This window comes from Chiloscyllium plagiosum, chromosome 3, assembly GCF_004010195.1.
Source record: "Chiloscyllium plagiosum isolate BGI_BamShark_2017 chromosome 3, ASM401019v2, whole genome shotgun sequence".
Lineage (NCBI taxonomy): Eukaryota > Metazoa > Chordata > Chondrichthyes > Orectolobiformes > Hemiscylliidae > Chiloscyllium > Chiloscyllium plagiosum.
This window is the reverse complement of record NC_057712.1, coordinates 134,545,815-134,564,667: the sequence shown is the minus strand read 5'-3', so window position 1 is coordinate 134,564,667 and position 18,853 is coordinate 134,545,815. Positions and strand designations below refer to the sequence as shown.

General features: G+C 42.8%; 1 protein-coding gene across 1 annotated transcript in view; it reads left to right on the top strand.

The window, feature by feature from the left end:
- Positions 1-18,853, top strand: part of LOC122540190 (dynein axonemal heavy chain 6-like) — a 472,579-nt gene that overhangs the window by 320,883 nt on the left and 132,843 nt on the right. Inside the window, exons 37-38 of the mRNA XM_043675544.1 lie at positions 8,488-8,708; positions 12,633-12,885. Coding sequence (XP_043531479.1) covers positions 8,488-8,708; positions 12,633-12,885 — 474 coding nt within the window. The remainder of the gene's footprint in view (positions 1-8,487; positions 8,709-12,632; positions 12,886-18,853) is intronic.

Here is an 18,853-nt window from a genome sequence, read left to right as displayed (position 1 = left end):
CTCTCTTTGTAACTAAATGAATTACATCCTGGGATTTTCCAATCCAATCGAACATTCCCAGAATCTAAGGAAGACTGAGAAATAAAATGAATGCATCAAAAATCTCACTAGTCACTTTAGTTCAGAGCTTAGGCTGAAATCCATCAAATCCCGAGGATTTGTCAGTTCACAGGTCTAACAGTTTACTTAGTACCACTTTGTTGTGGTTCTGTTCGCCGAGTTGGAAGTTTTTGTTGCAAACGTTTCGTCCCCTGTCTAGGTGACATCATCAGTGCTTGGGAGCCTCCTGCGAAGCGCTTCTTTGATGTTTCCTCTGGTTTTATAGTGGTCTGTCCCTGCCGCTTCCGGTTGTCAGTTTCAGCTGTCCGCTGTAGTGGTTGGTATATTGGGTCCAGGTGGATGTGTTTGTTGATGGAGTTTGTGGATGGATGCCATGCCTTTAGGAATTCCCTGGCTGTTCTCTGTCTGGCTTGCCCTATGATAGTAGTGTTGTCCCAGTCGATTTCATGTTGCTTGTTGTCTGCGTGTGTGTGAATTTGACTGGGACAACACTACTTATCATAGGGCAAGCCAGACAGAGAACAGCCAGGGAATTCCTAGAGGCATGGCATTCATCCACAAACTCCATCAACAAACACATCGACCTGGACCCAATATACCAACCACTACAGCGGACAGCTGAAACTGACAACCGGAAGCGGCAGGGACAGACCACTATAAACACCAGAGGAAACATCAAAGAAGCGCTTCGCAGGAGGCTCCCAAGCACTGATGATGTCGCCTAGCCAGGGGACGAAACGTTTGTTATTAGAATACTGAATGGACTCACAAACTCCTAGTATTTGCCTGTACCTGTGTTTTTGTTTTTGCCACTGTTTAAGTATTATTTGTTTATCTATGCTATTTAACTCTCTGATCTGCCTGTACTGCTCGCAAGACACGGCTTTTCACCATGCCTCAGTACACATGACAATAAATTGAATCCAAATTCAAATTAAATTCAAATTCATTTCAAATTCTAGCCCCATTCACACAAAAAGGAGACAAACAAATAAGGTAGAAACAAAAGAAAATAACAAAGCTGACCAGATCACTTCACTGTCCTTCACCATGTGTTATTTCATTGTCATAAATGTGGACTCACACAGGCAAAGGCAGCAATATTTCTAACTTAGCTTTTTACTGAGCTTCCAGAACTTGGTGTATTAGATTAGGCTTTGAAATTTAGCTTTGAAATCTTCATGCTGTCTCAGCAGTAGCACCGAACTATCACTCAGAAACACATTTCAAACCAAAACTTTAATTCTGCTGTCACTCTGATAGTTTGATTGAATCTTCCTGAGGCTTCACTTACCATTCAACAATTGCCATCTGCTTGAACGTAGATTCTCTTCCAGACTTGCTGGAACCAGTCCCCAGGTACTGGACTCGCAGCTAACCTCTGCTGTCTGGTTAAACGCACTGTTCTTCCCAGGGTTGCTGTGTCTGTTAGAACCATTTTAATCAAGGCTCTGCCTGCAATCAGCCTCCAGGCCTGGTCTCCGAACCAAATAAAGCTTATTTGGTTTGTTCTTTTCTTTTTAATGCAAGCTACCCCAACGTCTACCAGTGATTTACAGCTTATAGTTCAAAACTGTTAAAGGAATAAAAGTAATGAAAAATTAGTGAGGGTTCTAACAAATGAAGTAAAAATGGAAAATGCTGACATGAGTCTGATAATACGTGTGGATTAGAAAGCAAAGTTAACATTTCAGATCAACACCATTGTATCAGAAATGAAGGAAGTTAAGGATTAACAGGTTCTAAACAGGTACAGAAGCTGGTAATGTTTGGGATTGTTTCTGTATTTATTCATGGGATGTGGGCATTGCTGTGAGGCCAGCATTTATTGTCCATCCCCAGTGTCTTGAACTAGTGCATCCATGTGATGTAGGAACACTCAAAGTGCTATTAGGTTTCAATGAGAACCCCCTTATTCTTTCAAACTCCAGCGAATATAATCCTAACGACTCAATCTCTCTTCATCTGTCAGTCCTGCCATCCCAGGAATCATTTGGTAACCCTTTGCTGCATTCTCTCCATCACCAGAACACCCTTCCTCAGATAAGGAGACCAAAACTGCACACAATACTCCAGGTGTGTCCTTGCTAATGCCCTGTATGATTGCAGCAAGTCATCCTTGTTCCTGTACTTGAATCCTCTAGCCAGCATGACATTTGCCTTCTTCACTGCTTGTTGTCCCTGCAGGCTTACTTTCAGTGACTGATATACAAGGACACCCAGGTCTGATGGAAATTGTCCTCTCTCAATTTACAACCATTCAGATTATAAATCTGCTTTCCCATTTTTAATTTCAAAGTGGATATTCTTATAATTATCCACATTATATTACATCTGACATGTAGTTGCCCATTCACTCAGCTTGTCCAAATGCAATATCTCTGTATTCTCCTCACAGCTCACCCTCTCACTCAGCTTTGTGCCATCTGCAAAGTTTTAGATATTACATTTAGTTCCCTCATCTAAATCATTTACATATATTGTGTATAGCTGGGGTCCAAGCACTGATCCCTGCAGTATCCCACTACTCACTGGCTGCCTCTCAGATAAAGGCTTATATTTTCCCTACTCTTTGTTTCTTGTCTGTCAACTAATTTTCTATCCATCTCAATACACTACCTCCAATCCCATGTGCTTTAATTTTAAATAATATTCCCTTAGGTGGGACTTCATCTAAAACCTTCTGAAAGTCTAAATAAATCACATTCACTAGCTCCCGCAAAAGTATAAACAACTTATTCAATCACCAAAATGATCCATATGTTTCTCTTTATTATTGTTGGTTAGAGTAAAAGAGCCTTTTCCAAGCTTTCCAAAAACTCAATAATAACACATCTAATATATGCAAACATATTCTTCAAACAAGTGGTAAAGTGGTTATTGACGAATCTTGTCTGAATTCAACTATATCCCCCTTAACAACAGACACATAACACAAATGGGACAAAAACATACATGCAAGTGCTCTGTAGAGCAATTCTGAACAGAAACATGAGAAACTCCCTTGATCAAGAGGAAATTAAAAGAGTAGGACAGGTTAACGTTTTCACAGTTGCATCTGTTTCTTGTTGATGAGTGAATATCACTGTCAGTCCACACCACAGATATAGCTGACTCTTAATTGCCCTGAGAGCAAATCAACTCAGTTTCTGGGCAATTAATGCTAGACTTTCCAGAGACACCTGAACAGGATTGAAAGTAGACAGACTGTCTTCATTAGGCCCACAAGGGCAGCTGGGTGGTTAACACTGCTGCCTCACAGCACCAGGGTCCCAGGATCGATTCTAGCCTTGGGTAACTGTCTGTGTGGAGTTTGCATATTCTCTCCGTGTCTGCGTTCTCTGGGTGCTCCAGTTTCCTTGCACAGCCCAAAGATGTGGAAGTTGGGTGGATTGGCCATGTTAAATTGCCAGGGATGTGCAGACTAGGTGGATTAGCCATGGGAATCGCTGCATTACAGGGATTGGGTAGGTCTGAGGGGATACTTTTCAGAAGATCAGTGTTCACTTAATGGGCCTGCTTCCAGACAGAGAGTCAGGGATTCTCTGACTCTCATGTCCCTCAATATCCTCAGATATCTCTCAGCCAATTATAAGGTCTTATCAACCCTAAATGCAGACAGCCTATCCGGTACCAGCTCCTTAGCAGTTTGAACTACCTCCTCTTCCACTGTGAGCTGTGCAGGATCTTTTTCCTTGGTAAAGACAGATGCAAAGTATTCATTCAATTCTTCAGCTATTCATACACAATTCCCTTTTAAGCCCCTCCTTTTACCACGTTTTTATTATTTATTTGCATTCGGAAGATCTTTTCCAGTTGAATATTGTCATTCTGAACTCCTACTTTCCCTTTTTCCATAAAGAAATTAAACCTTGTGATGGAATGATCACTGTCCCTAAAAGTTGCCCAGCTGACACTCAGTCTACTTGAACAAAAGAACCAAAAACAAACCAAAGAACAGTGGATGCTGGAAATTTACTAGACCCTCTGTATTGCCAAGACCAGATTTAGCAATGCCTCTTTCTCATTGAACTGGACAAACATTGCTGTCAAAAATTCTCCTGAACGTACTGAAGATACTCTTGCTGTCTCTGTCTTTACACCACTATAGATACTTAAAGTCACCATTACAACTATTCTATGTTTTGAGCACTTCGCTGTAATTTTCTTAAAAGTTCATTTCTCTGCTTCTTTCCCATTAATTAGTGGCCAATCGACTGCACGGAGTAATGTTATTGCAGGCTATGTTGTTCCTTAACTCTAGCTGAATAAATTCCATCTTTGACCTCACGGGTAGATCATCTCCCTCCAGCACTTGAATATTCTTTATAATTAATGGTGCAATCCCTCACCCACTCTTTCCTCTCCTATCTTACTTGGACATCTTGTATCCAGAAGTGTGTAACATCCAGTCATAACCTCCTTTAAGTTTGATGTTTGCCTGCTATCTCTATAACATTATATTTCCACATTGTCAAATTGCAACTCACCAATCTATTTACCACACGCTATATGTTCACGTCATCATGTTACATGAGGACAGTTCCAAAAATTCAAACCTAAGTATTTCTGTGGTACTGTGGGCCATCAACAGCAGCAGCATCACCCTAATCAACAACCTCATGGCGTGACATGTAGCTTACCCTACCTCCCCCAGCCTGAATGTCTTTCATCAATCACAAAGTAACCTGTTTGTGTTTGATGGAAGACATCAGATCACCCCCAGAATATTGTTGCAGGGTCCCTCAGGACAGCTTCCTCACCCCAACCATCTTCAGCTGCATGAGCAATCACTACTTCCACTAAAGTGTCAGAAATGGGGTCGGGGATTGGACAGTGTTCAGTTCCATTCAACCTACCTCATATAGTGAAGCAATCCTTATCCACAGCAAGACCTGGAGAACATTCCTCTTGAGGTAATACAAGGAAAGTAACATGTGCATCACACTAATGCTAGACAATTACCATTCTTAGAAATGCAGGAGAAAATGACCATGACTGAATTGTCCCCTCCCCCCAACTTCACCCACCCTACCGTCATCATCAGTATCTTAGGGGTCAGCATTCATCAGATACTGACCTGGAATAGCCTTAGAGAAAGTACAGTGGTTCTGAGATAACGTGATAGGTCTGTTGTCATGTGATCTTGAGTTAGAAGAAAATCGCGCAATAGCCGCACCATTTAAACGGATGAGACCGGAATCACGTTATAGCCAATACGGGTAAGGAAAGTTCGCGTACTGCAAATAACGGTCTTAAATTCTTCAATGGTGTTAAAGCCAATTCGCGTTGAAGAAACATGTGTTCTAGCAGAACCGACTGTATTACTACAACTTGCTACCCCAGAGTGTGTCCACTATCTACAAGGCTTTGACCAGGATTGTGATGGAATATTGTCCACTTACCTTGATGAATAAAGCACCAGAATACCACTGGCAACCTCTCCACCAAGGACAAGAAGAGCAGATGCATGGGAACGCCAACACTTACAAATTCCCCTCCAAGTCACACACCGTCCCGATTTTGAAGCATGTTTCCTTCCTTTCCCTGTTGCTGGATCAGTATCCGAGAATCCCTCCTCCCCGTAATAAAGCTGTCAGTGTACTTCCACAACATGAATCGCAATGGTTCAGGAAGACAGCTCACCCATGTTCTCACGGGTAATTAGGAATGGGCAATAAATGCTGACCTTGCAAATACATCTACATCCCATGAATAATTCAGAAGGCCATTGACAGGTGAGTGCTATGTACAGGACTATTTACTTTAATGATTATTATCAAGTGAGAAATATTTTAATAAAGAAAGGTTAATAATTATGAATGAAATGTTCATCAGAAGCATAAACAAAAACTGCTTGAACCACTTTAACAGGTCAGGGAGCATCAGCTCTCCATGTCCTAGGCCACGACCCCACACACCAGACCTTATCATCACATAGACAAAAACAATGACTGCAGATGCTGGAAACCAGATTCTGGATTAGTGGTGCTGGAAGAGCACAGCAGTTCAGGCAGCATCCAAGGAGCAGTAAAATCAACATTTCGGGCAAAAAGCCCGTCATCAGGAATATACAGCCTGAACCACTGCGATTCATGTTGTGGAAGTAAACTGACAGCTCTGCTACGGGGAGGAGGGACTCTCAGATACTGATGAAGGGCTTTTGCCCGAAATGTTGATTTTCCTGCTTATCATCACATAGTCTGCCATTCCACACGGCCTATTGTTAGCTACTAACAGTCTCCATTAACAGATATTCACCCTCCTAGCCAGTTTGTTATCCACTCCTTTGTCTGTCCAAATGTTCTTCTCTCTCTTTGGGCTCTATCCCCACTCATTGTTTACTCCTTACCCACCCCCTCCCCCCATCCTATTGACTGCATATAAACTGACATTTTCCTAGCTACTATCAGCTCTGAGGAAGGGTCATTAGACCCGTAATGTTAACTATGACCTCTCTTCATGGATGCTGCCAGTCCTGCTGTGCTTTTCCAGCAACTTCTGTTTTTGCGATGAGAGAACAGAATTAATGTTTCACCCTAATGACCTGTCATTCACATTGGGTGGAATTCAATCCAGGGAGAAAGGAATACTATTGTGGAGATATAGTTAGTAAGTTTGCAGTGGAGGTGTAGTGGACAGCGAAGAGGGTTACCTCAGAGTACAACGGGATCTTGATCAGATGGACCATTGGGCTGAGGAGTGGCAGATAGAGTTTAACTTAGATAAATGTGAGGTGCTGCATTTTGCGAAAGCAAATCTTAGCAGGATTTATATACTTAATGGTAAGGTCTTCGGGAGTGTTGCTGAACAAAGAGACCTTGGAGTGCAGATTCATAGCTCCTTGAAAGTGGAGTCGCAGGTAGATAGGATAGTGAAGAAGGCGTTTGGTATGCTATCCTTTATTGGTCAGAGTGTTGAGTACAGGAGTTGAGAGGTCATGTTGCGGCTGTAGAGGATATTGGTTAGGCCACTGTTGGAATGTTACATGCAATTCTGATCTCCTTCCCAGCGGAAAGATATTGTGAAACTTGAAAGGGTTCAGAAAAGATTTACAAGGATGTTGCCAGGGAGAGGCTATAGGGAGAGGCTGAACAGGCTGGGGCTGTTTTCCCTGGAACATCGGAGGCTGAGGGGTGATCTTATAGAGGCTTATAAAATCATGAGGAGCATGGATAGGGTACATTGGCAAGGTCTTTTCCCTGGGGTGGGGGAGTCCAGAACAAGAGGGCATAGGTTTAGGGTGAGAGGGGAAAGATATAAAAGAGACCTAAGGGGTGACTTTTTCACGCAGAGAGTGGGGCGTGTATGGAATGAGCTGCCAGAGGAAGTGGTGCAGCCTGGTACAACTTCAGCATTTAAAAAGCATCTGAATGGGTATATGAATAGGAAGAGTTTGGAGGGATATGGGCCAGGGGCTGGTAGGTGGGACTAGATTGAGTTGGGATATCTGGTCAGCATGGACAAGTAGGACCGAAGGGTCTGTTTCAGTGCTATACATCTCTATGACTCTATAACAGTAAAAAACTGGGATTGTTTTCTTTAAAGCAGAGAAGTCTAAGAGGAAATTGAAGATGAAAGCAAAGTGACAGGAAGACAAGGTCTTTTACACAGTGTGTGGTTTGGGATGGAATTCTGTCTGATAGGGTGGCATACACAGACTCAATAGTAGCTTTCAGGAAGAAATAGATCAGATAAAATTGGATTGAGAGATTTTTAATCTGGAAGGGAATCAAGGATAAGTGGGGAAAAGGCAGGAAAGTTAAGGTGAGGATTATCAGATCAGCCATGATCTCATTGAATAGTGGAGAAGACTCGATGGGCTGAATGGCCAACCCCTGCTCTCATGGTCTTACAGAGCAATATTTGGAGGAGAAAATGTTGCAGGAATGTGTGGAGTAGGCAAGTGGTACAAACCAGTTTGTTCTTTGAGAGCAGTGATACATAGTTAATCCTTCTGTTTTGTCATATTTAATGACTGAACAGTTTATAAGTAAGTTCAAAGACTGGGAAAGGTAAAGGGCTTGTATTAAAGATCAAAAGATAAGATGTGTGTTGAGTGGAAGGCAAAAATGAATAAATGACTAGAGAAGTGATGTGGAAGGCAAGAACCACTGATTTTTAAAGAAATCAGGTAAGAACAGGTGAAAAAGATTGATTTAGAAAGTGGGGCAGAACCATTTTGCTTCTGTTTTTGTATTCATCTATTTGCTTTCTGAGTGACTGAAGAAGGTCATGTCAAGGCAAATGTAATGGTCATGATATCCAGTTTGTATCACAAGAACTGGAACCGGAAGCTTGTTTCTTCTGGGTCAGCAATTGGTGTCTGCAGAGATTTTAAACCAGGACTCCAAGTTCACATCCTGGCATGACAATTCCATAATAGGGTGCAGGTTCTATTAATGCACCCTCTTTTTGTTCTTCCAGATGTTACAGCCATGTCCAGCTGGCGATGGATAATCATGGATGGCCCAGTAGACACGGTGTGGGTGGAAAACCTCAACACAGTACTGGATGACACCCGGACTCTTTGCTTGTCCAATGGGGAACGCATCAGATTGCCACGAGGCATGAGGCTCCTCTTTGAAGTGGACAGCCTTTCCCAAGCTAGCCCTGCCACAATCAGCAGATGTGCCATGGTTTACATGGTAAGATACCTTCCCAAAAAGAATTAAAATTGATAGAGGTAGCCATGAGGAAGCGTTCAGAAAGTGTATTTGGAACAGTTCCTGCAACAGTATATTGTAAATACAACTGGAGCGCAGGCTATTTTAAATATCATAATGTGTACTAAGGCAGGTTTAATAAATGATCTCAGAGGAAAAGATCCCCCAGGGAACAGTGACCATAACACAATTTAGCATTCAATTTGAGAGGGAGAAACCTGGGGTGGAAACAACTGTGTTAAACCTAAATCAGGATAATCACTTAAGGATAAGGACTGAGTTTGCTGGACTGGGAAAACAGTTTAATGGGGGAAAAAAATGAGGTTCTTTGGTAAATGTTTCAGAAAGTAGTTTATGACCAACAACAAAAATATATCCAAATGACAAAGAAGGACTCTAGAAAAGGAATAAATCGACCATGGTAAACTAATAAAGTTAAGGGTAATAAGAAATTGAAAGAAAAAAAATACAATGTGGCAAAGATTTATGGTAAATCAGAGGATTAGGAAAGTTTAAAAAGCCAGCAAAGGATGACCAAAAAGTGAACACTGGGGAAAACTAGCAAGCAATACAACACAGAAAGTAAGAGATTCCTTAGACATATTCAAAGTGAATAAAGACTAAAGTGAACAAAGGCCCCATGGAGACCAAGGCTGGGGAATTAATAATGGGAAACCAGGAAATGACAGAGGAGTTAAATAAATACTTTCCATCACTTTTCACGGTCAAGAACAGAAATAACATAAAATTACTAAATAAGTATGTTAGGAACACACACAGAAGTCAATTAACAATTGTTAACCACAGCAGGTTAACATCTATGGGGGGGGATTCAACTGCATGGAAAAGTATGAAAAGAAAGAGGAACTCAGGAGAGGTCATTAAAGTCTCCAGCACACAGTATAGGACAGTGTTTGGAAAGGGTTAGGATTCTAATTCCAAACACACTTGATAAAGGCATGACAATGTGAATAGGGACGGTCAATACAGGACTAAAGGTGTTGTATCTGAATGTGTGCAGTGTATGAAATAAGGTAAATGAACTTGTGGCGCAGATAGAAATTAGCAGGTATGATGTGATGGGTATCACAGTCATGTAGTTACATGGGGATCAGGATTGGGAGCTAAATATCCAAGGATACAGATCCTATTGAAAAGAGAGGCAGATGGTCAGAGGGGGTGGGGAGAGGGTTGCCTTATTAGTAAGAAATTAAATTGAATTAAATCAGTAACAAGAAACGACACAGGGTAAGATGATGTAGAATCTGTGTGGGTAGAGTTGAGGAACCGCAAAGGTTAAAAATAAATTGGTGAAGTGATGTAAAGGCTTCCAAACAGTGGTCAGGAGCTGGGGTGCAAGATACACCAGGAGATAGAAATGGTATGTAAGAAAGGCAAAGTTACAGTGATCATGGGGGATTTCAATGTGCAGGTAGACTGGGAAAATCAGGTTGGTAATGGATTGCAAAAAAAGGAATTTGTGGAATGTCTATGAGATGGCCTTTTGGAGCAGCTTGTGGTGGAGCCCAGTAGGAAACTGGTCATACTGGATTTAGAGTTGTGTAATGAGGCAGACTTGATAAGGGAACCCTTAGGAGGCAGTGATCATAATATGATTGAATTTACTCCACAGTTTGAGAGGGAGAAGGTAAAATCAGAAGTAACAGTATTACAGTTGAATAACACAGCTACAGAGGAATGAGGGAGGAGCTGGGTAGAATTGACTGGGAGAGGAGCCGAGCAGGAAAGACAGTGGAACAGCAATGGCAGGAGTTTCTGGGAATAATTCAGGCAAGACAGCAGGGATTCATCCCGAGGAAAAAGAAGCATGGTACAGGGAGAATGAGGCAACCATGGCCAACTAGGGATGTCAGGGATAGCATAAAAGGAAAAGGGAAGCCATATAATATGGTGAAGGGCAGTGGGAAACCCAGGGAATTGGGAAGCTTACAAAGACCAACAGAGGGAAACAGAAAAAGGAGGGAGAAGATTAAATATGAGGGTAAGCTAGCCAGTAACATAAGAAAAATTGCAAGATTAAAAAAAAATATAAGGGGCAAAAGTGGACATTGGGTCACTGGAAAATGACACTGGGGAAGTAGTAATGGGGAGTAAAGAAATGGCTGAGGAACTGAATAAGTACTTTGTGTCAGCATTCACAGTGGAAGGCACAAGTAACATCCCAAAAGTTCAAGAGAGTTGGGTGACAGAGGTGAGTGTGGTTGCTATCACCAAGGAGAAGGTGTCAGAAAAACTGAATGGTCTGAAATCACCTGGACTAGATGGACTACAGCCCAGAGTTCTAAAGGAGATAGCTGAAGAGATAATGGAGGCATTACTGGTGATCTTCCAGGAATCAATGGAATCAGGGAGGGTCCGAGAGGACTGGAAAACTGCTAATGTAGCCCCCCTGTTTAAAAAGGGAGTAAGACAAAAGATGAAAAATTAGAGGCCAATTCGCCTATCTCGGTCGTCGGTAAGCTTTTGAAGTCCATTGTGAAGGATGAGATTTCTGAATACTTAGACGTCAGGGAAAAGTTAGCATGGTTTCATCAAGAGGAGGTCATACCTGACAGATCTGCTAGAAGTCTTTGAGGGGGTTAGACCAAGGAGAGCCAATGGATGTTATCTACTTGGACCTCCTGAAGGTCTTCGACAAGGTGCCACACAGGAGGCTAAGATAAGGCCCATGGTGTTAGAGGCAAGGTACTAGCATGGATAGAAGCCTGCTGTATGGCAGAAAGCAGAGAGTGGGGATAAAAGGGTCTTTCTCAGGATAGCAGCCGGTGATAAGTGGTGATCCACAAGGGTCAGTGTTGGGTCCACAACGTTTCATTTTATACATTAATGATCTGGTTGAAAGAACTGAGGGCATTCTGTCTAAATTTGCAGACAATACAAAGATAGGTAGAGGGACAGGTAGCATTGAGGAGGTGGGGAGGCTGCTGAAGGATTTGGATAGGTTAGGAGAGTGGGCAAAGAAGTGGCAGATGGAGTACAACATGGGAAAGTATGAGGTCATGCAGTTTGGTGGGAAGAATAGAAGCAGGGACTATTTTCTAAATGGGGAGAAAATACAGATATCTGAAATGCAAAGGGACTTGGGAGTCCTAGTCCAGGTTTCTGTTCAGGTAATCTTGCAGGTTGAGTCAGTAGCTTGGAAGGCAAATACAATGTTGTCATTCATCTCGAGAGGACTTGAATATAAAACCAGCGATGTACTTCTGAGGTTCTATAAGGCTCTGGTCAGATCGCATCTAGAATATTGTGAGCAATTGTTGGCCCCAAATCTCAGGAAAGATGTACTGGCCCTGAAGCAACTCAGAGGAGATTTCACGAGAATGATCCCAGGAATGAAAGGCTTAACATATGAGGATCGTTTGAGGACCCTGGGTCTATACGCAATGGAGTTTAGAAGGATGAGGGAGAGATAATTGAAACATACAAAATACTGAATGGCCTGGATAGAGTAGATGTTGGGAAGATGTTTCCATTGGTGGGAGAGACTAGGACCTGAGGGTACAGTCTTAGAGTAAAGGGTAGACCTTTTAGAACGGAGATAAGATTCAGCCAGAGAGTGGTGAATCTATGGAATTCATTGCCACAGAAGGCTATGGAGGCCAGGTCACTGAGATAGATAGGTTCTTGAATATCAAAGGGATCAAGGGTTACAGGGAGAAAGCAGGAGAATGGGGTTGAGAAACTTATAAGCCCTGATTGAATGGCTGAGCAGACTCGATGGGCTGAATGGCCTAATTTCTACTCCTATGTCTAATGATCTTATGGTTTAGTTGGTGATGAAGATGGTGAATAAGATGGCAATACCTTTTAAATGATGGTGCTGACAGGATTGGACGATTTAGAATGAGTTAACTAACCGTGCTTGTCTTTTTAATGTCATGTTAGGACCCAGTCGATCTTGGTTGGCGGCCTTATGTTAGTACCTGGCTAGAAAGGCTCCCAGAGGAGTTACCTGGCAAGGCGAAGGAATACCTCCAGACACTCTTTGACAAAAGCATTACAGCAGGCCTGCAATTTGTAAGAAGCCATCGAAAGTTGCAGCAATTTGCTGTCACAGACCTGGGGATTGTGATGACTCTTTGCCACCTATTACAATCTTTTCTGGATTTCATGAGCAGGAATGGTGGCTTTGGAGTCAGTAAGTATACTTGTGATTATAAATCATGAGAAAGTTTCAAACTAGACAATAAATAAAACATAATATGTGATGGTGAACGACAATGAATAAAGAAAAATTGAAGACATCTGGCTGCATCTTTAGAAAGAAAGCACAGTTAATGTTTCAAGTCCAGTGGCCTTCCTTGAAATAGAATCACTGGACTTGAATGTTAACTCTGCCTTCTCTCCACAGATGCTGCCAGCCCTACTGAATTTCTCCAGCAATTTCTGTTTTTGTTTTAGATTTCCAACATCTGCATTGCTTTCTTTTATTTAGAAAAATTGAGGCTTGAATAGTGTTGTGGAGAGCTTTATAATTAACCCCATGCTGTACCTGCTGTGGGAATGTTTGATATGGACAATGTAGAGAAGCCTTTACACTGTTTCTAATCCCATGCTGTCCCTTTGCTGGAAATGTTTGATGGGGGTAATGTAGAGGGGGCTTTACTCTGTATCCTATCCCTTGTACCTTTCCAGTGTTTTGGACCAGGCCCGATCCCCTCAGAATGTTTTAAGAAGGTTACCTAGACCCTAACGTTTCCTTAGGTGGGTGTGAAGTGCATGTTCCAGATGTGGTGTAACTGGTCAAACTACTTGAAACTAAGCAAAACACCATTTATCTAAACACTATAGTTCAAATACACCCAAAAGAAAGACAAATTTAGAATAACAACTATTGGAAAACTTAACCAAATAATAGATGCAGTGCCTATTACTAATTAGCCATTCCAATACAGTAACATCCCATAAATATATTCTCTGGCAATAAGAAAAATTCAGACACAGATTCTCACATGGAGTTCTCCAATCCAGGAGGGAAACAACATGGAGAGATTTCAGGGAAAGTAGAGTTCGGAATCTTTTACTGAAACTCCAACTCTTCTGGGACCCAAACAGCTTCTGACTGCTCCAGCTAATAAAACTAGAAAGCCTGGTCTGTGAGAACTGGCCACTCCCCTTCCATTCTTACCACTGTTTTAAACAAAACCGAAAGGCCTCATACGTTGTTGACTTAGCCCTCTCTATCAGCCACTTCGCCACCTCTGCATTTACAAACTCTCTTCAAAAATAAAGCCAAGACAAAATAACATTTTTATAGCATCATCAGGAAGTGTTTGATGAAGACATTGTCAAAGATAGTTACTCTGTATCTGTCCCTGCCCTGGGAATGTTTATTTTCCTTTGTTTTGCCATTCACTTATGGATGTGGGTGTCGTAGGCTGGGCCAGCATTTACTGCCCGTTTCCAGTTGCCCTTGAGAAGGTGGTAGTAAACTGCATTTTTGAACCACAGTAATCCATGTGCTGTTGGTAGACCCACAATGTGTTCCCATGAGTCTGCTACCCTGGTCCTTCTAGATATAAGCGGGCATGGGTTTAGAAGTTTCATCTTTGGTGAATTTCTGCAGTGAATCTTGTAAATGTTACAAACTGTTGCTACTGAGCATCAGTGCTCGAGAGATTGGGTGCTTGTGGATGTAGTGCCAATCAAGCGGGTTGCTTTATCCTGAACAGTGTGCGGGTCCTTGAGTGTTGTTGGGGCATATGGGGAATATTCCATCACACTCCTTGTGCTCCATAACTTGCCACTCCCTAGCCAAGCTGTTCTAGTACTGTTACAACACTGACATCTACCCAAAAATGTGGAAAATTGCCCAGGTATGTGCTATACACAGAAAGGAGGACAATCCAACTCAGCTAGTTACCATCCCATCAGTCTCCTCTTGATCCTCAGTAAAGTGATGGAAGGTGTCATGACGCCCAGTTTGGGTTTCTCCAGGGCCACTCAGCTCCTGATCTCCTGACCTTGTGCCTTGTACATGGTGGACTGGCTTTGTGAGTTAGGAGGTCAGTTACTTGCTGCAATAATCCTAGCCTCTCATCGCTTCTGTATTTATTTAGCCACTGTACTTGTATGGTTGAGTCCAGTTGAGTCTCTGGTCAATAATAACCCCCAGGAGGTTGACAGTTGGGAATTTAGTGATAGTAACATCATTGAATGGCAAGGAACAATGGTTAGATTCTCTCTTATTGGAGATGGTCATTGCCTGGTATTTGTGTGGCACAGATGTTAGTTGCCACTTTTCAGTCCAAACCTGGATGTTGTCCAGAATTTGTTGCATTTGAACATGGACTGCTTCAGTATTTGAGGAGTTGCTGAAAACTGTGCAATCATTGGCGAATATTCCCAGTTCTGACTTTATGATAGAGGGAAGGTCATTGATGAAGGAATTGAAGATAGTTGGGCATATTTCACTTTCCTGAGGAACTGGCATCTCCAAATCCTGAGGAACACCTGCAGAGATGTCCTGGAGCTGAGATGACTGACCTCCAACAACCCCAACCATCTTCCTCTGTGCCAGGTATGACTCTAACCAGCGGAGAGTTTGTCCCCTGATACCCATTGATTCCAGTTTTGCTATGGCTCTTTGATGCCACACTCGGTTGAATGCAGCCTTGATACGAAGTGCTGTCCCTCTCCCCTCCCCTCTGGAATTCAGCTCTTCAGTCCGTGTTTGACCCAAGGCTGTAATGAGGTCAGGAGCTGAGTGGCCCTGGTGGAACCCAAACTGGGTGTCACTGAGCGGGTTATTGGTGAGCAGGTGCTGCTTGATAGCACTGTTTTAGATTAGATTACCTACAGGCCCTTTGGCCCAACAAGTCTGCATGGGTTTCCTTCCACAATCCAAAGATGTGCAGGTCAGGTGAATTGGCCATGCTAAATTGCCCGTAGTGTTAGGTAAGGGGGTAAATGTAGGGGTATGGGTGGGTTGCGCTTCGGCGGGTCGGTGTGGACTTGTTGGGCCGAAGGGCCTGTTTCCACACTGTAAGTAATCTAATCTAATCTAATCTAAAAGTCCACACCAACCCTCCAAAGAGTAATCCACCCAGACCTAACACTTTATCATGGCTAATTCACCTGACCTACACATCTTTGGATTGTGGAAGGAAACCCATGCAGACACGGGGAGAATGTGCAAACTCCACACAGACTGTTGCCCAAGGCTGGAATTGAATCTGGGTCCCTGGTGCTGTGAGGCAGCAGTGCTAGCCACTTAGCCATCGTGCCGCCCACTTCCATGTTTAATGTTGATGACCCCTTCCATCACTTTACTAATGATTGAGAGTAGACTGATGGGGCAGTAATTGGCTGGGTAAGGTTGACAAAGCTGTTGCTGCTGTTGGGAGTTGGGAGTCAACCACATTGAGTCATGTGTAGGCCAGACCGGTTAAAGATGGCAGATGTCCTTCCCTAAAGGGCATTAATGAACCAAATGGATTTTTCCAAAAATCAGCAATGTCATCAGTAGAGTCTTAATTCCAGATATATTTGGGGTTTGAATCTGGCCCTCAGAACATTAGCTGAGTTTCTGGATTAGTAGTCTAGTGAGTCTGCCATTATGCCATCGCTTCACTTAAAGTTGGGGGCAGAGTCAAAAGAGGCAGCTTTACTCTGTATCCAACTGCATGTCGTACTTGTCCTGAAAGGGATGCAAGTGCTGGAAAGCATTCCATTTCCCAGCATTATTACCTTAACAAAGATTAAAAGTTTTTAAATGACCAAAGAAATCACTGAACCAATTGTGACTGTACTGCAAAAGAGGTGAGAAAGATCTCACTTCACTGCAAAGAAAATCGCACTTTTCTGTGAGAAAGATCAGTGTGTCTTTTACCATCACAGTTGACTGACTCATTTTACTTATTGCTCGATAAATTGTCCCATTGCTCCTGTTAGTAAAGTTTCTTCAGACTGACAGTAAGTACTTGCTGCTGATGGTGAGAACATCATGTTCTGTTTGAGAACATGACTGCAACGAAAGAGACAGTTTTATTGCTGACAAGGTGAGTGAATGGGGTACAGTGTGTCTGTGAGGGTGGGGATTTCTTTTTGACGTGGATGGCACACAAGTCACTCAGTGAGAAATCTACATCCTCAGATCGTGTGCTCCACCAGGAATCGTGTCACTTTAACATATATACAGAGATTGTAATTGCTTATTATATCATATGTATGCAAATATGTAAATATTTAATTTCCTGTCTTTAAAATGCATTGTACCAATGGCTTTAACTTGCTCTTCTGTAAACTGCACAAAAGATGGACTGCAGCACCTTATACAGTAAGAGAAGAAAATGCTTGTACAATGAAAAAGAGAGAAGATATTTATCTGGTGCTTATTATGGAGAATTCTCTATAGAATTTCCTAAAGAAGGATAAGTGTGGACCATTGTAATTTTGTCAGCCGTGTTTCAGTGGGTGACATTCTCACTCCTACGTCTCAAAGGTCCTGTGTTCAATTCCCACTTTGGCAATTTGAACACATAATCCAGAATGGCGCTCCATTGCAGAACTAGGGGAGTGCGACAATATTGGAGGTCCCGCTTAAACTCTGTGACTCTCTTCCCAGTCAAAGTGGAGGTAAAACCTCCCACAGAGGGAGTGCACTGGAGAATCCTTCGGCTGATAACTGGGGATGGTAGGATTGCCCTCTGAGGAGACATGGGTTTGACTGGAGGTGAGAAGGATGAGAGGGGATCTGATTAAAATGTGTGAAGTTCTAACAGGTCTGGTCGGACTGGATACAGGGAGGATGTTTCCCTGAGTTGGGGAGCCTGGAACCAGTGGTCAGTCTCAGGATACAGGATAGAACTTTTGGAACTAAGATGAGGATATACTTCATTCCAAGGATAGTGAGTCTGTGGAATTCTCTATGGCTGAAAACAGTGGAGACCAGGTCCCTGAATATATTCAAGAAAGAGATAGTTAAATGTTCAGATTTTAGAGGCATCAAGAGGTTGGGGAGAAAGTGAGAATAAGGCATTGAGATAGAGGATCAGCATTAATCATATTTAGTGACAGAGCTCCTTGGATTCTGCCTGAACTGTTGTGCCCTTCCAGCACCACTAATCCAGAATCTGGTTTTTACCTAGTTGATTTTAACCCTACTGCAAATCCTCTTGCTAGGATGCCTGCCTTGAAGAAGTTTTCCTCCTCTCTCTACAAGAATCTCAGGGAGTCCCTCTCCCACTACAACTGCCAGGTCATTTCTTCTGCCCTGAAGCTCTTCAATCATGTCCTGAAACAAACTCGCTACCATAGCCACATTTGCTTCCTCAGTACCTGCCTCCGTAACCAACTCATCCCACACGGACTCTGGACCACCTTTAAACCAGCAGAGTTTGGACCCGAACAGGACAAACAGTACAGACTACAGATTCAAAAACACCAGTAACAGTTCTCCTTCAAGATTCTCCGCTCCACACTCGCAGCAATGCGCCGGCACCTAACCTCTCTACAGTCAGCCCTGCCTCAGCTGAGGGCCACACTCTCTCAGAATTGCAAAGGACCCACTCTGTACTACATCCTCAGGAGAATTCATACTCTCAACAAATAGTATTTCAATTCCATCTCAAATTTCAAAAACTGTAAGTACAACAAACTTTTGTCTATCCACCTCCATAACCAGCGCTCCTCAAACATTCCAGAAGATTCCCCTGGCCTCGGAAACTACTCAGACGCCATAAGCCATGCAGCTGATGTAGCTGCCACCCCCACGCTGATTGATGATGATGAAGTCCCACACAGGAGGTTAGTGAGTAAACTTAGGGCGCATGGTATTGGGGGCAAAGTACTAGATTGGATTGAAAATTGGTTGGCTGATAGGAAACAAAGGGTAGTGATAAACGGCTCCATTTCGGAAAGTCAGGCAGTGACCAGTGGGGTACTGCAGGGATCCGTGCTGAGACCGCAGCTTTTTACAATATATGTTAATGATATAGAAGATGGTATCAGCAATAACATTAGCAAATTTGCTGATGATACAAAGCTGGGTGGCAGGGTGAAATGTGAGGAGAATGTTCGGAGATTACAGGGTGACCTGGACAAGTTAGGTGAGTGGACAGATGCATGGCAGATGCAGTTTAATCTGGATAAATGTATGGTTATCC